Here is a 24,645-nt window from a genome sequence, read left to right as displayed (position 1 = left end):
CCAACAAATAACCAGAGAACACAGTGATTTTCATCCCGCTCCTTGCACTCTCTCCTTTCAAGGAAAACCCAATAAAAACAAGCTATACCTGTGACAGGTGGCTGGGACCACATTCTTGAAGAGCTGAGGGATCTTCCTGTTAATGAGTGGTTGCAGCGCCTCTTTCAGGCGGTGGTAATTACGTTCTAGTTCCCTCTGATATTCTTTCTGATCGGGGCCTATAAGGCTCTTGTTTTTCCTCAGGGCATCCTCACACCTGGAAAAGACAACACACCAGTTACCATTAACTCTACCAAACCTCAATATTTAAAGAGGATGTAACCCCAAAAAAAAAAAAAAAACCCCTGTAAGTCAAAGGCATAATGAGCTAGTATGCATCCCATACTAGCTCATTATGTAATACTTACCTTCGATCGAATCCCCACAGCAGCACCTGCACATCGGTGTCACCGCTGACATTTTCCCCAGTTGCTTCCGGGTTTGCATGCTCCAGCGCTGTGATTGGCCAGAGCCGCGATGATGTCAGTCTCGCGCATGTGCACGGGAGCCGCCGTTCACGGCACTAGGCTCGAAAGGAACGAAACGGGTGGCCGTTCCTTCAGAGCGCATGCGCCACTGATGTCACTGGCTGCTCGTAATGTAAATATCTCCTAAACAGTACACGTTTTTTGGAGATATTTACACTACCTATTATAGGCTTATCTATAGGTAAATGTTTGTAGAAGGAGATTACTTCCGCTTTAATGCTAGCCATACATGACTTAAATTCAGTAGGAACCAGGCAGCAGGTGTGTATGTTTTCCCCATGTTGGCATTGTGTCCACCATAGCATTTGCATTGGCAGAGCATAGTAGGACTGGCCATAAGAGTGATTACTCTGACACAGTTGGCCAGCTTAAACATGTATTGCAATGTACACTATATTACCAAAAGTATTGGGACGATTGGGACTACCGAAATCGCTTGTGTTTATTTGAATAGATTTGAGCATCTTTTAGAAATATCAGACCCTTAACCAGTTCTGGACTGGAAGTATTTGCCCCCTTAATGACCAGGCCATTTTTTGCGATTCGGCACTGCGTTACTTTAACGGACAATTGCGCGGTCCTGCAACGCTATACCCAAATAAAACTGATGTCCTTTTTCCCCCACAAGCAGAGCTTTCTTTTGGTGGTATTTGATCACCTGTGAGATTTTTGTTTTGTGCTATAAACAAAAAAAAGAGTGATAATTCTGAAAAAAATATATATATTTTTTTTTTACACTTTCTGCTATATAACATTCCACAAAAAAAGAAAATTTAAAAATCAACTTTTTTTCATCCTTTTAGGCCAATTTATTTAGGCCAATTATTCTGCTACATATTTTTGGTAAAGAAAAATCGTAATAAGCGTATTGCAATTTTTAGCGGGATTGCGGCGGACAGATCGGACCCTTAACTCACATTTTTTTACACTTTTAGGGGGGACCAGTGACATTACTACTACAACAGTGCTAAAAATATGCACTGTTACTGTAATAATGACACTGGCAGGGAAGGGGGTTAACCCAGGGGTGATCAATGGGTTAATTGTGAGCCTAGGGGAGTGTTTTCTAACTGTGAGAAATGATAAAAGAGACCTGTGTTCCAATATAGAAGGATCACAGGCGCTCTGTGATCCTTTCAGAGAGAACAACGTTCTGCTGTGTTTATGACAGCTGACCGGTGTTCTCTCTTAGCGGGGAGCGATCGCGGGTGCCCGGCGGCAATCTGTACCACCGGTCCCGTGGATCCGCATCACCGCTGCCTAGTGGAGCGCTCCTGCGGATCGCCGTACAGGTACGGCGATTCGCGCAACCGAGCCAGCCTGCCGCAGTATATATGTGATGGGCGGACGGCAAGTGGTTAAGTGGGAAATAAGGTGACTCAAGCATGAGAAATCCCACCTATTGTTTATGCAGATTTTTCCCCATTGCACTCTTTTTTTTTTATAGCATTTTCATTAATTTTCCGATTATAAAAAATATAAATCATTTATTCACAATCTTCCCTTTTCCCCTCTCCCCCTTCCCCCCCATTATCCCTCTTTTTTCTTTGACATATATTTATTTTTTCCTCTATGCCCTCCACTTCTTCTCTCAGACTCCCACCAACGTAGAGCATTTCCTTGTGCTCTTAAACTATCCAACTCCTCCATATATTTAGAGGCGGTTCACACTAATCCGACTTGTCAGGCGACTCGGTCGCCTGACAAGTAGCTCCCAATGCTGTGCAATGGAACCGTTCTAATCAGAGCGACTCAAGTCGCTCCGACTTAGAAAAAGGTTCCTGCACTATTTTTTGGCAAAGTCGGAGCGACTTGCATTGACTTCTATGATGAGAAGTCGTTTTGCAAGCCGCGCTGAAGTCGCGCTGCATGGGCGACTTCAAAGTCGCCCGAAGTTGGGGCGACTTTGAGTCGGATTAGTGTGAACCGACTCTCACACCTTTTTCTATTTTAGCCTCTCCATAATGATACAATTCTTCCATGTTGTACATCAACTCTAACCTTTTAACCCAGTCTCTTACCATTGGGCTTTATGGAGATTGCCAACATTTTGGAATCAAATATTCTGCTGCATTTATTAGTGGAGGTATCACTGATTTCTGATATTGCTTTATTGTAAGTTGAGTGTTGTGAAGTAAATAAGTTCCTGGGTCTTTAGACATACTCATTCCCGTAATTTCCTGTACAGTAAACCCCCCTCCATTGCGGGGGTTACGTTCCGGACCCAGCCGCGAAAAGTGAAATTCCGCGAAATAGAAAAACCCTATTAAAATGCATTGTAGGCATGTTTTTTTTACTGTCACTGTACGTGTAAAAGCATTTTAAGGTCTTTAAACACACTTTTAAAACAATAGAAACTCATTTAAACACATAAAAGATACTTAGAGACAGAGCAAGAGCTATGAAAAACACAAAAATATTTCATTTTTAATGATTTATATAGTAAAATAAAATTACAAAAAAAAAACGCGAATTACCAGGACCGCAAAAACTGAACCGCGATGTAGCGGGGGATTACTGTATCTGTTGTATCATTTCTTGCCACATGGTGACACACACAAACAATCGCCTAATTACTCAAACACTGACCTTTTAGTAAAATCTTTGAAGCAAAGTCTGAGCTTGTTATGGTGCCGGAAGAGTTTTGGGTCATTCGGAATCTCCGACAGAAACACCTGAGCGACCTCCAACGGACCCTGCGAGAGAATATCATAAGAGAACGTCACATGAACGGAGATCAGCTTTTTGGAACTATAACCTCCCTTTTGAAAGTTGTGATTTTTGCACTCACCGTGAAATCCATTCCAGTTCATCGACGGACTCAAAAAAATCATAACTACTGGGTTATTTTGCCTCCTCCAGGAATAGGACTAGACAAAACAAAAAACACTTGGCTATGCCCATGGGCCGTCCTCAGCTGGTATGTAACCCCCCTCTAGATAATCAGATTAGTAGCAAGCAGTATTAGAAGTATCAGAACTCCATAGAGGGGTGGGTGCTGTGTCCGTCGATGAACTCAGAGAAATGGATTTTACAGCGAGTACAAAAATCCAACTTTCTCTTTCGTTCATCGATGGACACAGCGCTCCATAAATCATAACTAATGGGAAGTCCAAAAGCAGTGCCAAAAGGAAAATGAGAGGTGGGGAAAATAACCTGAGGCTAAACATAAGAGCCCTTAACCAGGACACAGGAGCCTTAACCGGGTCACAGCAACACCGTCTGAAAAAATAAAAGTGTAAAGAAAAACACCCCTCAAGAGGGAACAGCCCCTCTTAAACACTTGCCGACTGCCGCACGACTATTTACATCGGCAGTCGGCCCCTCACAGGCAGAGCGACGTATGGGTACGTCACTAGCCTGTAAGGGTTTTGGGAGCAAGCGCGCGCCGCCGGATGCGCGCTCCCGCTCAGTCACGGACCCCCCTGCGCGTGTGCTCAGCGGACCAGATGTCGCCGGGCACTCGCGATCGTCCGTGACAGCGGGAGAAAGGCAGGCGGCTAATGTAAACAAAGCCGTCTGTCAGTTCTCCCCTGTGTATGAATGGTGATCAAACGGTTCTACTATGTAGGACCGTTGATCGTTGTTCTTACACACACAGCCACAGCCAATCACAGTTAGAAACACGCCCCTAGGACACACTTAACCCCTCCATCTCCAATACAGTTAACTCCTTCACTGCCAGTGTCATTTTTACAGTAACAGTGCATATGTATAGCACTGATTACTGTAGTAATGTCACTGGTAACCCCAAAAGTGTCAAAAATGTCAGTCAAGGGTCCAATCTGTCTGCCCCAATGTCGCAGTCCCGCAAAAAAAATTGCAGATCGCCGCCATTACGCGTTAAAGAAAAACAAAAATTACAAAAATCTTTCCCTTTGTTAGTAAACGCAATCATTTTTGCGCAAACCATCAAAATACGCCTTTTTCCGATTTTTTTTACCAAACATATGGTAAAAAAAAAAAAAATTGGCCTAAAATGTAAAAAATTTTTGATTTTTACATTTTTTTGGGGAATTTCATATAAAAAATGTGAAAAATATTGTTATTTTTGCAAAATTGACGCTCTTTTTTTGTTTATAGCGCATTATCAAAAAAATCGCACAGGCGATCAAATACCACCAAAAGAAAGCTCTGTTTGTGGAAAAAAAAGGACGTGAAATTCGTTTAGGTACTGCGTCGCACGACTGCGCAATTGTCCGTTAAATTCACGCAGTGCCGAATCGCAAAATAGGCCCTGGTCAGGAAGGGGGTAAAATCTTCTGGGGCTTAAGTGGTTAAACAGCAGCCTGCAAAACTTTGCGGCCAAAAGAAGCATCCACAGATGCCAAAGTATCTACTTTGTAGAATTTTGTGAAGGTATGCACAGACGACCACAAGTGGCCGCCTTGCAAACTTGTGATATTGATGCTTGATGACAGAAGGCCCAAGAAGTAATCAGCGCCCTCTGTAATGCTGCGCCCTCAGCAAGGGGACCCCCCCCCCTCCCTGAAGGTACTGTACTCTACAGATAGGACATACGCTAGGGGAGACTCTGGTGCGCAATCTGCACCAGTCTCTGCACTGGGAGGACCCCCGTGCACTACAACCGCACTACAACCAGTAGAGAATGCACCTAGGGGCCTCCTACACTGGGACCCCTCCATACTACCAGGGCAGGGCACACGCTATCCCAGGACCCTTTCAGAGGGGGGGTGGCGGGGGAGACTCCAGGGGTCTACGCTACATCCTCTGCCCTGGGACCAGACTCCAGGTCCAGACAGGGGGAAAGGGGGAACCCCAGCTAAATGAGAGATTTAAGCATGGGAGGAGGGAACCTGCTGGCAGGTCCGAACTTCCCTGGAGTTTACCCGCGTCCACCCCAAAAAAACACCAAAAGGGAGAGGGGGGACTGTACTTACCCTTCCATGGTGCAGGTAATGCTCCAGACAGAACTCCTCGCCACCGAAGTCGGGGAGCTCTCGGCCAAGGGACCGCTGCGACTCAGACCCTGCGAGACATTTAACTTGCGGGCCAGCCTCTGTCCGCGAGGCTATGTCAAGGCCGACCTAGCACACACCTGCAGTCTTGCACGCGCTTGCTGGCTGGGCGGACCACTGGATCTAGATTATCCAGCCTGTCGCCCAGCCCGGCAGTTGATTGTAGATCTCCCAAGAGAAAAAACAAAAAAGATGCAAGGAAGAAGAAAAAGTTGCCAGGACCAGAGATCCCAGTGGGGACCTAGGTTCTTACTCCTGACTGGACGGATTAAAACTGATTACCTAGAGCAGATAACCAGCTGAGGATGGCCCATGGGCATAGCCAGGTGTTTTTTGTTCTGCCTAGTTCCACTCCTGTAGGAGGCAATATAACCCAGTAGTTAGTTTCCTGGCTGCCATATTGTTTTTCGCTTCACTACTATATGCCACTGAGCCAGGAAAAGCAGATAAGAACTTTTAATCTCTCTCAGAATTTTCGGATTTAAGTGCTTGTTCTAGATCAGCGATTCAACACACACTATATTACCAAAAGTATTGGGACACCTGCCTTTACACGCACATGAACGTTAATGGAATCCCAGTCTTAGTCCGTAGGGTTCAATATATGAGCTTGCCCTTTGCAGTTATAGGAGCTTCAACTCTTTTGGGAAGGCTGTCCACAAGGTTTAGGAGTGTGGCTATGGAAAAGTTTGACCATTCTTCCAGAAGCACAATTGTGAGGTCAGGCACTGATGTTGGACGAAAAGGCCAGTCTCACAGTCTCTGCTCTATTTCATCCCAAAGGTGTTCTATGAGGTTGAGGTCAGGACTCTGTGCAGGCCAGTCAAGTTTTTCCATCCCAAAATCGCTCATCCATGTCTTTATGGACCTTGCTTTTTGCACTGGTCCAAATCATTTGGTGGAGGGGGGGTTATGGTGTGGGGTTGTTTTTCACGGGTTGGGCTTGGCCCCTTAGTTCCAGTGAAGGGAACTCTTAAGACGTCAGCATAGCAAGACATTTTGGACAATTTGTGGGAACAGTTTGGGGATGGCCAACATGCACACCAATACACAAAGCAAGGTCCATAAAGACATAGATGAGCGAGATAGGGGTGAAGGAACTTGTCCTGACCTAAACCTGATAGAAGACCTATGGGATGAATTAGAGCTGAGACTGTGAGCCAGGCCTTGACCTCACAAATGAGTTTCTGGAAGAATGGTCAAACATTCCCATAGACACACTCCTAAACCTTGTGGACAGCCTTCCCAGAAGAGTTGAAGCTGTTATAGCTGCAAAGGGTGGGCCAACTCAATATTAACCCCGCGGACTAAGACTGGGATGCCCATGTGCGTGTAAAGGCAGGCGTCCCAATACTTTTGGTAGTATAGTGCATGTCACCTGATATATTTACTTTAAAAAGAATAAGTTCACCTTTCGTAACATGTTACTTCCATATTCAGGGTGTAACATGTAACATGTTAGGAAAGGATCGGCCTCAGCACCTCTGTGAAAACTACAAGCCGACAGCTGCAAAGGCTGCCAGACCTTGTAGTTTAACATCCACCCACCCGGCCGTGTGATGCGGCTGGGTGGGTGAAGCCCCGCTCAGCCACGTTTTTTTTTTTTAAATTGTGACAGCTAACGGGGATCCCTCCCCAGCTGTCACATTTAAAAAAAATGTGGCTGAGCGGGCTCCACCCACCCGGCCGTGTCAGGCATTAACAGTGTCCTGTGAATGGAAAATTACAAGGTCTGGCAGCCTTTGCGGCTGTCAGCTTGTAGTTTTCAATGAACTACCGCAGCGCTGTGGAGCACCATGGTAGTTCATTCTTTCTTCCTGTTAGATTGTATCTGTTTACCCATAGGGGAGGTACGGACACACAGATACATAGGCTGGTCTGCAAGAGACCTGCATAGCACCAGCAGTCTGCTGATCCCTGGTGCAATGCTTTACAGGCTCAAAAAAAAAATGCATTTATTCTTTTTTTTCTAAAAGGTGAACTTATCCTTTAAAATATAAGTTTACCTTTTCCCAAAAAAAAGGAAAAGGTGAGCTAACAGCATACACCTTCCCCCCCCCCCTTCCCCTGGTCCTAACTGTACTTCCCTCAGTGGATGATCATCATTCACTGCCCACGCAGCCAGTGCAGGGGCCTGGGGATGTGAAAGCCACAGTCTTCTTCCGGGATGGATCAGAGCAATTTTAATTGGCCATGTGTTAGCATGTGACCACAATGACCAATTAGAATCAATCTGATCTGTACTGTCATGCCTAAAGAAAGAAGGGGAAGAACTGTGACTTTCAAATCCCTGAACCCCTGTACTGGCTGTGGGGGCAGTGAAAGCTGATATTTCATGTAGGTAAGTGCAGTGGGGACGGGGGGTACAGTATTTGTTCACCTTTTCCTTTTATGACTTAAGCAGAGCTGCAGTAACTGCTGGATAGCATTAACTGTCTACTGGAACTGCAGTGACCTGTAGGAAAGCGGAACCAACCTGATTCACTGTGGTCCCTACTGAACCCTGGAGGACCATTTGCAGCATTTTCGGGTCAGCTGGATCTTGGTGGGTGGCGAATGCCAGCTCCTGAGTCTTCTTTTGCATATCTTCTATCGCCACTTCAATGGGTGTGAGGATAATCTGCACCACACATAGGAAACACACAGAGGGAATGGTTACGGATAAGATAAGACTCTGCACTGAATTCTAGGACAATACCCCCCCGGACAATATCCCCCACGGACAACATCCCCCCTGGACAACATCCCCCCTGGACAACATCCCCCCGGACAATATCCCCCCTGAACAACATCCCCTCTGAACAACATCCCCTCTGGACAACATCCCCTCTGGACAACATCCCCTCTGGACAACATCCCCTCTGGACAACATCCCCTCTGGACAACATCCCCTCTGGACAACATCCCCTCTGGACAACATCCCCTCTGGACAACATCCCCTCTGGACAACATCCCCCCAGACAATATCCCCTCTGGACAACATCCCCCCTGACAATATCTTCCCTGGACAACATCCCCCCGGACAATATCCTCCCTGGACAATATGCCCCTAGACCAGTGATGGCGAACCTTGGCACCCCAGATGTTTTGGGACTACATTTCGCATGATGCTCCTGTACTCTGCAGTGTAGTTGAGCACCATGGGAAATGTAGTTCCAAAACATCTGGGGTGCCAAGGTTCGCCATCACTGCCCTAGACAATATCCCCCCTCTAACCCTAACCCTATGTCCAGGGGAATGTTGTCCCGGGGGGATATTATCCGGGGGGGGGGGGTGTTGCCCAGGGGGGATATTGTCCTGATACCCTCTGCACTGTGTATTGGTCCCTAGCACAGTCTACTTTCACAGTTAGGCTAGCATATGCTCTGAAAAGCAATCCACAGTGGAGCGGTCAGGCTTTCAGGATTCTTTTTTTTTTTCTTAATTACAATGGAAACAATGCACTGCAGTCATGAGCCAAACTCTTGTGGTTGTGGCACAGCCCCATTCACTTGAATGGCTTAGTTTGACTGGCAGTGCCACCAATTTAGAATGCCGCATTGAATTTGCAGCTGCCGTGACCCAAAACATTGTTACTGTGACTTGTGGACAGCCCCCCTCTGGCTGTTTTGGGGACTTTAGGTGTGTGGCGAGGTTGTGGTAAATCCATGGCTTAACTACTGCAGTGGCCCTACAATGCAACAAAGGGAATAGGAATAAACTGCATTCGACAATCGAAATCCGTGTTCTCCAAACTGCGGTCCTTTGCTTGCCTTTATCCGGCCCTTGGGGCACTTTTTCTCCCACTGATACAAGACACTATTTATCCCATTGACCCCAACAATGAGGCACTATTCCTCAAACGGAGACCAACAATGGGGCACTATTCCTCAAACTGAGACCAACAATGGGGCACTATTCCTCAAACTGAGACCAACCATCGGGCACTATTCCTCAAACTGAGACCAACAATGGGGCACTATTCCTCAAACTGAGACCAACAATGGGAAACTATTCCTCAAACTGAGACCAACAATGGGAAACTATTCTTCAAACTGAGACCAACAATGGGGCACTATTCCTCAAACTGAGACCAACAATGGGAAACTATTCTTCAAACTGAGACCAACAATGGGTCACTATTCCTCAAACTAAGACCAACATTAGGTCACTATTCCTCAAACTGAGACCAACAATGGGAAACTATTCCTCAAAATGAGACCAACAATGGGAAACTATTCCTCAAACTGAGACCAACAATGGGAAACTATTCCTCAAACTGAGACCAACAATGGGAAACTATTCCTCAAACTGAGACCAACAATGGGAAACTATTCCTCAAACTGAGACCAACATTGGGTCACTATTCCTCAAACTGAGACCAACAATGGGAAACTATTCCTCAAACTGAGACCAACATTGGGTCACTATTCCTCAAACTGAGACCAACATTAGGTCACTATTCCTCAAACTGAGACCAACAATGGGAAACTATTCCTCAAACTGAGACCAACATTTGGTCACTATTCCTCAAACTGAGACCAACAATGGGAAACTATTCCTCAAACTGAGACCAACAATGGGAAACTATTCCTCAAACTGAGACCAACAATGGGAAACTATTCCTCAAACTGAGACCAACATTGGGTCACTATTCCTCAAACTGAGACCAACATTAGGTCACTATTCCTCAAACTGAGACCAACAATGGGAAACTATTCCTCAAACTGAGACCAACAATGGGTCACTATTCCTCAAACTGAGACCAACAATGGGAAACTATTCCTCAAACTGAGACCAACAATGGGAAACTATTCCTCAAACTGAGACCAACAATGGGAAACTATTCCTCAAACTGAGACCAACATTGGGTCACTATTCCTCAAACTGAGACCAACATTAGGTCACTATTCCTCAAACTGAGACCAACAATGGGAAACTATTCCTCAAACTGAGACCAACATTTGGTCACTATTCCTCAAACTGAGACCAACAATGGGAAACTATTCCTCAAACTGAGACCAACAATGGGAAACTATTCCTCAAACTGAGACCAACAATGGGAAACTATTCCTCAAACTGAGACCAACATTGGGTCACTATTCCTCAAACTGAGACCAACAATGGGAAACTATTCCTCAAACTGAGACCAACAATGGGAAACTATTCCTCAAACTGAGACCAACAATGGGTCACTATTCCTCAAACTGAGACCAACAATGGGTCACTATTCCTCATACTGAGACCAACAATGGGGCACTATTCCTCAAACTGAGACCAACAATGGGAAACTATTCCTCAAACTGAGACCAACAATGGGTCACTATTCCTCATACTAAGACCAACATTAGGTCACTATTCCTCAAACTAAGACCAACATTAGGTCACTATTCCTCAAACTGAGACCAACATTGGGTCACTATTCCTCAAACTAAGACTAACATTAGGTCACTATTCCTCAAACTGAGACCAACAATGGGTCACTATTCCTCAAACTAAGACCAACAATGGCACACGATTCCTCAAACTGAGACCAATGGTGGGGCACTATTCCTCCCACTGACACCAAAGGTGGGGCCCTATTCCTCCCACTGACACCAAAGGTGGGGCCCTATTTCTCCCACTGACACCAAAGGTGGGGCCCTATTTCTCCCAATGACACCAACAATGGCCCACTATTCCTCCCACTGACACCAAAAATCCATTGTTTACTCCCACTGACACCAGGACAATTTCTACTCCCAATGGCCACAGTCTGGCCTCCCTAAAGTTTGAACAACAGTAAACTGGCCCTGTGTTTGAAAGGTTTGAGACACCTGGTCTAATTGATGTGGCTATGAGGGCACGGAAATACACCAGGATTTTTATACTACAGCATATTTACGCCTCAAACTGTCTGTGTGCATGTGAGCCCTAGGATAAGGCTGTTGTTTTTCTAAGGCCTTGTCCACACAGGGCATACTAAAGCATGCACCTGTGGAGGGCGGTGATTACCCACCTTGGGATTCGCAAGTGTTCCATGCATCCCCATGCAGGCACTCCTATTCATGTCAACTGGGATGCAGTGGCTACACAGACGCAGCTCCCAATTTGAAATCCGCACTCACACAGTGCATCCCCAACGCGGCACTCTATGGGCATATGCCTTAATATGCCTGGTGTCAATAAGGTCTAATGTTCATGCTGCTCCAGAAGATAGACCAGTAGACCAGGAATCCTGACTTTGCTGAACACATCCTTGTTCCAGGTCAGTAACTTACTAAACAGTGGAGCACAGATAGGGATGACAATGCTGGGTATTTTTACACCTTTGTAACTAGAGAGATTTTTACACAGAATTTAGATTTTTTTTTTTACCTCCAGATTATACTACAAAGGGATGAGGTGTGATGCTGCTGGAAAGAGGTAAAGGGCATGAAGTTTAACAATCTTTCTTGAACCTACAGCCTAAATAAAGATGTCCTCCTTCCGCAACACTAGGCTGAACTCTCTCCTCCCATGCAGAGAGGTCCAGCATATAAGAAGATAAGCCACACCCTTTGGCTTAGTGCCCATGCCCCTAAAGGCATGACTTAAAGCGGTTATATGCATTGCATACTAGCTCATTATGAATTACTTACCTTAGAACGAAGCCCCGACACGGACCCCCGGACATCACTGCGGGCGCTGCCATGATCCCTCTGCGTCTCTTCTGGGTTCGGCGGCTCTGGCGCTGTGATTGGCCGGAGCCGCGATGACGTCACTCCTGCGCTTGCGTGCAGGAGTGATTTTCCGGCAAGCTCCCGGCAAGGAGAACTGAAGGTCCCCCCGGACCTTCAGAGCGCATGCGCCGCTCGCGTGAGCGGCTTCATGCACTGCAAATATCTCCTAAACCGTGCCGGTTTAGGAGATATTAATTGTACCTACAGGTAAGCCTTATTATAGGCTTACCTGTAGGTAAAAGTGTCAAAAAGCGGGATACTACCGCTTTAAACCGTGACTCCAGCAAGTGCATCCATCATGCATATTCTTCCTTGATTTTTGGTGTGCTTTATGTATTGCTTCCACATCTGTGCAGGAATACATTGTTATAATTTGCGTTTGTGCAGGAACTTCCTGTAATAAAGACCGCTCACTGCTCTCTCTCCTTGTGCAGGGTGACTGATCTTGTTTCCGCCCCCTACTGTAGTTTTCTGCAGGCAGCCTGTAGTGAGTGGGGCCTGTTGGGCCCCTCCGACAGCTCTGCTCTCTCTCCTTGTGCAGGGTGACTGGTCTTGCCTCCGCCCACTACTGTAGTTTCTGCAGGCAGCCTGTAGTGGGTGGAGCCTGCTGGGCCCCTCCCACAGCTCTGCTCTCTCTCGCCTTGTGCAGGGTAACTGGTCTTACCTCCGCCCCTCCTAAAGTTTTCTTCAGGCAGCCTGTAGTGAGTGGGGCCTGCTGGGCCCCTTCCACAGCTCTGCTCTCTCTCGCCTTGTGCAGGGTAACTGGTCTTGCCTCTGCCCCCTCCTGAAGTTTTCTGCAAGCAGCCTGTGAGTGAGTAGGGCCTGCTTGGCCCCTCCCACAGCTCTGCTCTCTCTCTCCTTGTGCAGGTTAAAGGCTAGTACACACTATAAGAAAATCGGGTGAACATTTTCGTCCAAAGGAAGTTTCCTTCATTGTTTCAGATTTGCTTTGAAACAACGAGGAAAATCAGACGATCGTTTGCCCGATTTTCACTGTTCTGGTCTCCGCCCCCTCCTGAAGTTTTCTGCAGGCAGTCTGTAGTGGGTGGAGCCTGCTGGGCCTCTCCCACAGCTCTGCTCTCTTTACAGGCTATGTACAGCACAGTGATGATGTCACCACTAATTTTACAAGGCAATATATGGGTTTCCAAATGCATTTGGTGCACGCAAAGTGGATTTATTGAATTAATAAAGCTATCGAAGAGTAAAGTAATGTATATTTAATTGAAAATGAAGAAAGGGAGAAGCAACAATTTTCGGCCTAGTGCCTATTCTCCTAGAGGCACAGCCTATACCCAAGAGGTCTGCTATGTCCCCCTAAATGAACATTCAAAGAAGTACAACTTGTCATTCTAGTGCACAGTGACCACACACGTTCACTTACCTCCTCCTTATGAATGACGTTGATGCGGGTTTTGATGTAAGGAAAAGCGTGTGATGTGGTCAGAATTGTCTTCCTCTTGAACTGCTCGTGTAATTCGCCATGCGCCCGCCCGTCTAGCGTGAAGGGGGTGCAGTACATAAATCTGCGCAGATTGTAGTTCTTATCAAAGTAGGTGATTCTGTCCTTCATTTCGTAAGTGTCAAAGTACGGCTCCACATAGGTTATCTGTATGAAGGCCTGGAGAAGAGGAACAAGCTAACATAGTTACATACATAGTTTGTGAGGTCAAAAAAAGACATCAGTCCATCCAGTTCAACCTATGATGTGTGTGTGTGTTTGCTGTTATCCGTACATTGTATACCCCTGTATGTTGTGGTCTTTAACCACTTAAGCCCCAGCCCTATTTCGGACACTTTTTGTTTACAAGTTTAAATCAGTATTTTTTCCTAGAAAACTACTTAGAACCCCCAAACATTATATATATTTTTTTAGCAAAGACTCTGGAGAATAAAATGTCGGTCATTGTAATATTTTTTATCACGCGGTATTTGCGCAGCGGTCTTTAAAGCGCCATTTTTTTGGAAAATTTTTGAAAAATCACATTTCACTAATTTTAAAAAATACTAAACAGTAAAGTTAGCCCATTTTTTTTGTATATTGTGAAAGAACATGTCACGCCGAGTAAATAGATACCCAACATGTTACGGTTTAAAATTGCGCCCCCCCGTGGGATCGCGACAAACTACGGTCAAAAGAGATCTCAATCTGCGACGCTTTAAATTTATGTAACGGTTACCAGTTTAGAGTTAGAGTGTAGCTCTTTTTTTTAAATTATTGCTCACGCTCTGGCGATCGCGGCGATACCTCACATGTGTGGTTTGAACAGCGATTTCATTTGCGGCTCGACTTCCGTATACGTTTTTTTTTGTGCGCGAGCTAACGGTGACGGGGGCGGCTAAATTTTTTTTTTTTTTTATTTTCCCATTTATTTTATTTATTTTTTTAACTTTATTAAAGTTTTAAAAAAAAAATAAAAATCTGATCACTTTTATTGCTGTCACAAGCAATGTAAACATCCCTTGTGACACCAATATGTAGTGACAGGTACACTTTATGGAGGGATCGAGGGTCTAAAAGACCCTAGACCCCTCCACTACACTTCCCTGTATGCAAAACGCCGAAAACGGCATTTTTGCATACAGCCGTTTTTCAAATTTGCCGCCTTTTGCAGCACAGTAACCCGGAAGTGACGTCATGGACGCCGCCTCCGGGTTACGTCATCGGAGACCCGATCGATGCCGTTTCCGGCATTCATCGGGACTCCATCCAGCCGGCGGACGTGCCGGCTGGGTGCTCGGGGCTCCCGGTGGAACGGGAGCCCCGGGCAAAGCCACGGAAGGCGGCGGGAGGGGGGGGGACGTCCCCTCCCGCCCCCCCGGGTACCGATCGAGCGGCTCCCGAGCCGCATCGGTCGGTACCGACGGAAAGCCAACCGTCGGCTCTAAACCACGGTACCGGGATGGTGCCTCTAGCTAGAGGCATCATCCCGGTACACTACCGCAAAGTTTACTGACGTAGACCTACGTTAGTATGCGGTAAGTGGTTAAGGTGCCCATCTAATAGTTTTTTGAAACTATCGATGCTCCCTGCTATAGTTACATAGTTTGTGAGGTCGAAAAAAGACATCAGTGCATCCAGTAAAAGACATCAGTCCATACTTAAGAGACTCATCGGATAACGAATGTCAGCTCGCTAAACTTCATTCTGTCTTTCATCGCAGGATAATATCTTCATAAAATCATTTACTTCATGCTAGAGGAGCATATCAGTGTGATTACATTATGTTATGAATCACACGGATATGCTCTTCTACCTTTAGAAACAATCTCTATGGTTCCTCAAGAGCTAGACGGTCCCGAAAACGCGGTACTTCCGCGAAACGCGTAGACCCCCATCAGTCTAACCTTAAGAGACTCTTCGGATAACAAATGTCAGCTCGCTAAACTGCATTCTGTGTTTCATCGCAGGATAATATCTTTGTAAAATCATTTATTTCATGCTAGAGGAGCATATCAGTGTGATTACATTATGTTATGAATCACATTGATATGCTCTTCTACCTTTAGAAACAATCTCCATGGTTCCTCAAGAGCTAGATGGTCCTTAAAAAGCAGTACTTCCGCGAAACGCCTAGATCCCCATCAGTCTAACCTTAAGAGACTCTTCGGATAACGAATGTCAGCTCGCTAAACTGCATTCTGTCTTTCATCGCAGGATAATATCTTCATAAAAACATTTATTTCATGCTAGAGTGGCATATCAGTGTGATTACATTAGGTTATGAATCACACGGATATGCTCTTCTACCTTTAGAAACAATCTCTATGGTTCCTCAAGAGCTAGATGGTCCCGAAAAAGCTGTACTTCCGCAAAACACGTAGACCCCATCAGTCTAACCTTAAGAGACTCTTCGGATAACAAATGTCAGCTCGCTAAACTGCATTCTGTGTTTCATCGCAGGATAATATCTTCGTAAAAACATTTATTTCATGCTAGAGGAGCATATCAGTGTGATTACATTATGTTATGAATCACACTGATATGCTCTTCTACCTTTAGAAACAATCTCTATGGTTCCTCAAGAGCTAGAAGGTCCCGAAAAAGTGGTACTTCAGAGAAACACGTAGACCCCAATCCTATATCTCGATCATATACAATGCCACTCCAGGGTGGATAGATTTGGTAGAATCAAAATGCAAGCTCATTTTTCATATGTTGTAGGTTTTCACATGTTTATTGTCAAATAACCAATAAAATATTTTGTATTTTTATATATACTTTTGTATTTGTGTGTACTTTGGAGGGGTATTTAAAGTCCTACTTGCTCTTTCTGTTCCCAATGTACCCTTTTTTTGGTGACAACTTTGGCGCATTTTTGATGAGCATGTTTTTGCAAACTTTTCATATATTTTGTCACACAACAAAACACCCATTTTTTTGGGGGGTTTGGGGTGCTATTAACAATGAATGGCTCCCAACCATGATTTACGCACTTTTATTGCAATCCTGGAAACATTGATAGAAACACGCGATTCTGCCTGTGTTTCTGATACGCTCACATCACCTAAAGGTTCTGCGTTTAGTAGTTCAGAACACTTCAATTGACGCTCAAGCTTCATCTGTTAACCACCTGTCACTTGGCTTTTTGTCTTCAATAAGGTGGATTTTTCGTATATGGGCAGCCGTCCGGAACCCTTTTGTTTCCCAATAATATAAGCTAGGATAAGCTGAATATAGTGCCCGTCTGCTCACCTTGTTTGAATCTAATTTGCATTTATCCACTGGGTTGGAGTCTTTGATAACTTCCACAGCATCTTCCCCGAATCGTTCGCCATAGAAGCCCTACACAGATACAAAAATTCTATCAGACACATGCTAAAAATACATAATGTACTTTAAAAAAATATACACTGCTATTTCATGAACTTCCATGTTACTGTTCTGTGTGTAAGGCAGCCCATTCATTTAATGGGCTGCCCTACCCCTAAAAATATGAAGAAAGAAGTCCTCAACTCTTTTTTTTTTTTAATTGCGTGCTTGAAGAATTAATGGCACCCCCGCAGGTCTACTTCAAGTGCAAAGAAAAAAAAAACCTGGAGAGCAGGGCTCTGAGAAAAGTATTTTTTTTTATAATTTTTATTAAAAAAATTGAGAAAAGTCTAACTATATAAGTAGTAGTAAGAGCGCTAGACCCACATGTCAAGGAGTCTAAAATTGTATTTTATTGGATATTTAGTTGAATAAAAAATAGCCTGCACATTTTAGGTCTTAAAACATTTCCTCTTCACTGGGGCTACAATGCAAATAAAAATATATAAAAGTTAATATGCAATAATGAAATATGTATTGTTAAAGAATCTATTATAAATACTGAAACTATAAAAAAAAAAAAAACAACCAAATGATGTCATAATATCATATAAAAGGTAAAACAAATTTACTATTGTAACAAAATAGCCAAACAATTAGAATAAATAGCTACATAGGTATTTATAGTAGATTCTACCATAATACAATATTTAATTATTGCATGTGAACTTTTATATTTTTGCATTGTAACCCTTTGGATTTTTGTTATTCTACTGAATATATAAGAAAATATAATTTTGGACTTCTTGACCTATAGATGTGGTGCTTTGAACGTCTCCTTTAGTTATATATTTTTTTATTGTTGTCAGTGTTCCTGATTCACCCGGTTTGTCCTGGTGATCATTGTCAGCAGGACAGGAAGTGATGAAAACTCCAAAATGTTACTATGATAAGAATATCAGGAATAAAGAGGAAATCTTCCAATATGATATCTATTTCAGTAAGAGTAAATTTGTTGTAAATGTTGTGTTTCTAAAATTTGAAAATGAAAGAAAATTCCCCCAAAGGGTACATATCGAAATCCCCCCAAAGGGCTTTATATTTTGTGACGGAAGTCACTTTGGTTGGGGGGGGCCGTGGAACCCAGCTTACCTTTGAGAGCCCTGGAAACCCATTTTGCAGCTCCCCTGGCCCCGCTTATGTGTAAGTCACCATGTGTCTATTAAGGGCACTGGGTGACCAAGAAAATGGACAGTTACTTAATGGACACTGAGAATATGGTTTTGATTACTTCAAATGGGACAGCAATATTTATCAACAATATCTCTCAATAAATATATGAAGACTATTCCTGGTCTGTTTGATTCTGAATTTGTTCATTGAAAGAGCTAATCACATTGACCTCTGTAGCATGTTCTTCAATGTAAGAGATGGACAGTGGTGGTCTCCTGCTATTGTCTGTGTATTGAGGTGTTATGCGTTTTCTGCTAAGCATGTCTGTCCCATTGTTAATTTGTAATTAACTCACTTATTGTTTCTGTCCAGATGGCTAGGTAAATAGCTCAGGTTAAGTATGTTTCTGTATACAATTTCATCTGCATATGATAATGTAATCAGGCTCACATGACCTGTGTGTGGTATATATTTGGTGTGAGTTTGTTCAATAAAGGTTCCACATCCTATACAAGCTATTCTTGGCTAGTTTTGTATGGGGGCGGCTAGAATATCTGATATCTAGGTTCAAGACTGAAGTAAGCGGTATTCCCGACGGAAGCCCACAAGCACATTGTAGGGTCGTGGTTCCGTTACATATATAATTTAGTGTTTTGTTTTGTTTTTTTTTTGTAAAATTCCAGCTGAACAATTAGTGAAAAACCTACATTTTTTAAAATCTGGCTCTGTAATGTGAAGTAAATGGAGAATGGCGATTTTGTGAAATGTTTATTTCATGATCCCAATCTGACACAAGGAATAGACCCCAGTAAGAGGGAATCCCAGTTATACAGGAAGGGGGTAGATTAGTGAATATATTGTACCTCCAGCCTGTGCGAGATCTCAGCCAGCTTAGTTATGGCTGGCTCTTTGTAAACAAACTCCTGTTCGTCTAAATCTCCAAATCGGGTTCCATAAAAGCCAACCCGGAAATAGGTGCCAAACATCCTCTTCCCAACCTGTGGAGAGGGAACGGTTATTGTACGATTATTAAAAACCAGAAGACAAACTGGTAACATATTAACACACAGTACACAACCCACTGAGACAAATTCAACTTATTTCTATAGTTCAAACATGTACAGGATGCATTTTCCAATTTATTGTTCAAGATGGCCACCTTCACTAGGAAATTATTTTTCTATATGGAAGAACTCCAGTCAAAACACAATTTTTGAGATTTGAGTGGAGAATGGTTAGACTTTCTGTCAAAGAAGGGGAAGCAGGGTTTGGTTTTCAGCATTACCTTGGCTATCATCAAGTAAAGAAACCTCTCCAATGAGAAGCCATAAATATGGCCAGAGGGTCTAATCATTCCTTACTCTATCAATTACCAAAGACATTTTGGTTGGAGCTTTGCTTTAGATTGCTGAAAAGATTACTTGCTTCCTGCTGAATCCAAATACTTCCTGGGTTTTATGTAAGGCCATTCAACACAAATCTGATATTTCATTCATGGGTGGATGCTGGTGGCCTAAATCCCCAACAATAAGGCACTGTAAATGAGAAATCCAGTTGCATGGTGGAACTGGGAGTTTTTGCTGTTGGATCCTTAAAAACATAGGAGGCTAACTAAACATACCAGCATCCACAGCATGTTAAAACAGCAGTTTAGGAAGGACCAAGCTTCCCAAATATACTGACTGCAGGGGTCTGAGAGCCACATGTAAATCATCAAAGGGCTGGCCGTGGCCCTCTGGCCACAGGTTAGACACCAGGGGTTAAAAAAATCAGGACTTTTTGATGTTACTCACCGTAAAATCCCTTTCTCTGAGTTTATTGATGGACACAGCTCCCCTAGGATCTTGGAAAAGCACTTTTACTTACCCAATCCTCTGCTCCTGCTGACTTCTCTGTTCTGCTAGACCAGTCCTGGCAGCATCTTCTCCCCTGCACTCTGCTGGCCTAAGGTCCTCTAATGTCATCAAGGCCAATGTAGGAACATACCCCAAGGGACAGAACATAGGGGAGTGCTGTCTTCTGGAAGAGTAGGGGATAAGGTAAGTAAAGGCGATTTCTCTTATGTTCACTGACAGACACAGCTCTTCATATTCTCAACCACAGGGTTAATTCGCCACAGACAGGAGTAGGACACTAGGCAGAAAAATAAACTTGGCAGTCCTAGCTGGTATAAACCCCCCTCTATGCTGTAGGCATCCAGTTTGTAAAAAGCAGTGTCAGAAGCATCAAACTCCATAGAGGGGTGGGTGCTGTGTCCGTCAATGAACTTTAGAGAAAGGTATTTTATGGTAACAAAAAAATCCCGCTTTCTCTTACGTTCATTGATGGACACAGCTCTTCATATTCTCAACCAAAGAGATTTCCCAAAGCGGGGCCAAAAAATGAGGGGTGGGAAAACCTAAGGCCAAAAGAAAAAAAAGCAAAACCGGGCCAACAGGAGCTCAACAAGAACACAGGAGCCTAACCGCAACCCCCCCCCCCCCCCCCAAGAGGAAACAAACCCCACAAGCAGCTACCTACAAAACTTTGCTGCCAAAAGAAGCATCCACATCTGCCAAGGCATCCACTTACAGACATAGTGCACCTTCACTGACGACCAGGTAGCTGCCTTGCAAACTTGAGACACGACGCCTGATGACGGAAAGCCCACCAGGTACTAAGCGCCCGAGTAGAGTGCACCATCACGGAAAGGGTGGAACCTTCCCCCTTAACGGTGTATTCCTGAACTGCCATCTGCCTGATCCACCTGGAAATGGTAGCAGAGGATGCAGGAAGCCCCTACCTCTGCCCATCCGTGATCACAAAAAGAGAGTCTGACCGTCAAAAAGACTCTGTAGCTGAGAAATGCACCCAAATCGTCTGAACAACATCCAGGATGTGCAGCGCAAACTACTTGGGATGTGAAGGCCTGGGGCACAAAGAAGGCAGAACAAGGTCTTCATCCAAATGAAAACCTGAGACAACCTTCGGCAGAAAGGACGGACATGGGCAGAGAACCACCTTATCTTTGTGAACCAACAAATAAGGAGTACAGGATAAGGCCTCCATCTCCAACGCTCTGCGAGTGGAGGTAATAGCCACTAAAGAGGCAACCTTCTGTGACAATGTAAGCAAGGAAATCTCCTGAATATTGTGAATACTTTCAAATGGAGGCTTTCTGGGGACAGAGAGAGCTGGGTTCAAGTCCAAAGGCGGCAATGGAGAGCGCACCATCGGAGCCATGTGCCGAACTTCTTAAAGGAAAGTACGAACCAAAGAATGCGTGGCCAGGGGTCGCTGAAAGAAAATCGCTAGAGGGGACAGCTGGCCCTTAAAAGTACTCAAGGCCAACTTTTGCTCAACACCCTGTTGAAGGCCAAAATTCGAGCTACTGAAGAATGGGGGTGGACGCCGGCAGACTCACACCACGATTTGTACGCCTTCCAGGTACAATGGTATATCTTTCTAGAAGCAGACTTCCTCACCTTCAGCATAGAAGCGGAAGAAGCTTGAGAGGGGGGAAAGCGTAAAAGGAGGTGATGCTGGCTCCATGGCGCTACCAGGGTGTCTGTGGCGTTTTCTAGGGGATCCTGCGACCTTACCACGAACCTCTGCACTTTTCTGTTGAGCCGCGATGCCAAAGGATCCACGTGGGGAGTTTCCCATCGCAGACACAGATGATGAAACACCTCCAGATAAAGAGACCACTCTCCTTGGTCCAGCGACTGAGGTGTTCCGCCTGCCAATTGTCCATGCATGGGATGTGCACGGCGGTGAGTGCCGGAACGTAGCTTTCTGCACACCTGAGAATGCCGGAAGCCTTCAGTGCCGCGATCACACTCTTCGCTCTGCCTATTGAGTGACATAAAAAACTGCCAAGGCACTGTCCAACTGGATCCGGACCGGGAGCCCCGTGAGACGCTCCGTCCAGTGCTCCAGGCACAGCCTATTCGCCCGAAGTGCCAAGACATTGATCGACAATCTGGATTTCTCAAGCATCCAGCGACCCTGAGCAGACCATGGCTCCAGCACTCCTCCCCACCCGGACAGGCTGGCATCTGTCGTGACCACTATCCAATGCAAGGGAAAAAAGATTTTCCTTCTCGAAGAACCCGAGACTGAATCCAACAAGCCAGGGACTCCCTTGTCTCTTGACTCTGTGGTCCAAGGAGTTGAGTTACCTGTCCCAAATTGCAGGCCCTGGACCAACTGGTCCGCCAGTTCCACATAAGCAGGAGGAACCTGCTCCCTACCTAGACCATGGCACAAAAGCTTAGCCCATTCAGTTAGCGTTTGGGATACCAAGGCTGTGGCCAAAACCGGCTGAAAAGCAAAAATGGCAATAATAAACATGGCACGGGCCACGGACTCCACTTTTCTGTCAGCCAGAGGGAGACTCCTCCACCAGAATCATGGTTGCCTTATTCAACCTGGAAACAGTAGGGTCCACAACGGCAGAGTGGTCCACTTCTTAAAAAGCAATACCTCAAAAGGGACAATGCACAGCAAAGCATTTTGGGACCACAAAGGATCGCTTCGGACGTTCCCAGTCCTTGTAGACAAACTTGTCAAAACAGGCAGGATAAGGAATCACCTTGCCCGCACACGGTGGTTTGTGCATACCAAAGGAAATGGCCACATCTCCAGCTGCCTCAGCTACATCAGCGGCAGAGCCGGACTCAGGATCTGAGGCAGAAGAAGCAGGAGAGGGTGGGGGACGACGCTTCCTGCCCTTCTTACGCCACCTCCACCTGGAAAATAAGGGACTCCGGAACCGTCGTCAGTGCGTCAAGGGGAAGCTGAGAACCCAACCTGCCACCTCCAAGAGGGGATAAGGTGGAGAGATGTGCTCCTGAGACTCCATAGAAAGAAAGTGAGGGGACCCACAGAAAAAAAATCTGCCTGTTACACACCCCATAATGCCAGCAGAGAGAGGGATACCCAACGAGGACTCACCACCACCTTGGGAGGAGAACTGACAGCTGAGCACCAGAAGAGCCAGCAGAGCGCCCGGGAGTTCACAAGAGAGGAAACAGAGGAGGAGCCAACAGTAAAAGCAGCCCACCGCCGCATTCCTGCCTTTCATAGCACATCCTAAGCCAGTTGGGCCAATGGAAAATGGCCGCCAGGAGGAAAGACTACATGCCCCAAAAACATGGCCGCCACATCCAAAGTCCAGTAAGGGAGAGAAACAGAAGCTGCCAAGCCTTCAATAAAATGGCAGCTAGGACCCAGTACCACAAAGTGAACAGACCTAAGGGAAGATGGACACCACCTCTGCAGGAGAAAACCCACCATGCGGACCACAGGGTAACTCCAGGTATGTGGACCCAGCAGGACAGGCATCCCTCCCCTTTAGAACATGCACGCTCTCCCTGCAGGAAACAGGGCAGGGACCACAGCACCCAGCAGTCCTCAGAAAGAAGCCCACCTAGGCACAAGGAGCAAACGGCACACCTAAAGAAAACGGGGGAGGGCAGGGGGGCCAATAGGATAACCTGGCAGCAAACTGGGGGCCTAGGTGGGAAGAGGGAAACCCACAGGTCAACCATCCCAGGAGGGTACCTGCGTCCACCCTGCACTGCCCCTGGAGGAGAGGGGGGAACTGTACTTACCAATCCATGGAGGTGCAGGCACCACTCTAGACAGATCCACCTCACCACCACAGTGAGGTGGCTGGGGGCCAGGGAAGCGCTGTGACAGACACTGGAGCCTGGTCATATGCATCCCTGTGAGAATGTTTAACTCGCTGGCCTGTCGCTGACCTAGGGGAGGCTGGGTCGCGGCCGACCTAGCGCTTAGCTGATGGTCTGCACGTGCTTGATGGCCAGACTGGGGTGACCACTAGATCTAGATCATCCAGCCCATCGCCCAGCCCAAGCTCAGATCTCTGCAGGAAAACCAGGGAAAAAATTAAAAAGGGATAGAACGAAAGGTCCCACCGGGGAGAGCTAGGTCCTTACTCCTGAAACTAGGCAGAAAAAAACTGGATGCCTATAGCAGAATGGGGGGATTTATACCAGCTAGGCCCATAGGTGTTGCAAAGTTTATTTTTCTGTTTAGTGTCCTACTCCTGTAGGTGGCGATATAACCTTATGGTTGAGACTACGAAGAACTGTGTCTGTCAAGAGAAATGACCTGTACTTACTACAGAGTGCTGTCTGCTCTTCCAGAAGACAGCACTCCCCCATGTTCTGTTCCTCGGGGTATGTTCCTGCATTGGTCTTGATGACATTAGAGGCCACCAGAGTGCAGGGGAGAAGACGCTGCCTAGACTGGTCTTGCAGAACATAGAAGTCAGCAGGAGCAGAGGATCGGGTAAGTAAAAGTGCTTTTCCAAGACCCCTAGTCCTAAATTAGTAATTCAATCTTGCAGTGTGTGGGTGCAGCCACACTGCAAGGAATGGTTTTCAGTTTTCCTGGAGTTCACCTTTTACTGAGCCAGCTGAGGAGTAAGTAATTGGGATAATCCATTCACTGTGTGTAAATTTCAGTTTGAGCTGTTGAGGTCTTAAAAGATTACGCTTTTCACAACAGCTGATAAATAGAAGATA

The 24,645-nt window shown here is 45.5% G+C and overlaps 1 protein-coding gene across 5 annotated transcripts in view; it reads right to left on the bottom strand.

Moving 5' to 3' along the window:
• The window catches only part of DOCK7 (dedicator of cytokinesis 7), a 329,839-nt gene that overhangs the window by 4,866 nt on the left and 300,328 nt on the right, over positions 1-24,645 (bottom strand). For 3 of the 5 annotated variants that reach the window (XM_082265167.1, XM_082265169.1, XM_082265170.1), the window contains 6 exons: positions 18,976-19,101; positions 16,883-16,972; positions 13,571-13,807; positions 7,983-8,126; positions 3,117-3,223; positions 89-256 (listed from right to left, as the gene is read on the bottom strand). In XM_082265167.1, the coding sequence (XP_082121293.1) occupies positions 89-256; positions 3,117-3,223; positions 7,983-8,126; positions 13,571-13,807; positions 16,883-16,972; positions 18,976-19,101 (872 nt within the window). Of the gene's footprint in view, positions 1-88; positions 257-3,116; positions 3,224-7,982; positions 8,127-13,570; positions 13,808-16,882; positions 16,973-18,975; positions 19,111-24,645 lie in introns of all 5 variants that reach the window. The other 2 variants (XM_082265168.1, XM_082265171.1) reach the window with 1 other exon arrangement.

Source organism: Pelophylax lessonae (genome assembly GCF_965119305.1).
Source record: "Pelophylax lessonae genome assembly, chromosome: 8".
Classification (NCBI taxonomy): domain Eukaryota; kingdom Metazoa; phylum Chordata; class Amphibia; order Anura; family Ranidae; genus Pelophylax; species Pelophylax lessonae.
The sequence above is the reverse complement of the archived record's forward strand: the minus strand, read 5'-3'. Positions and strand labels throughout refer to the sequence as shown.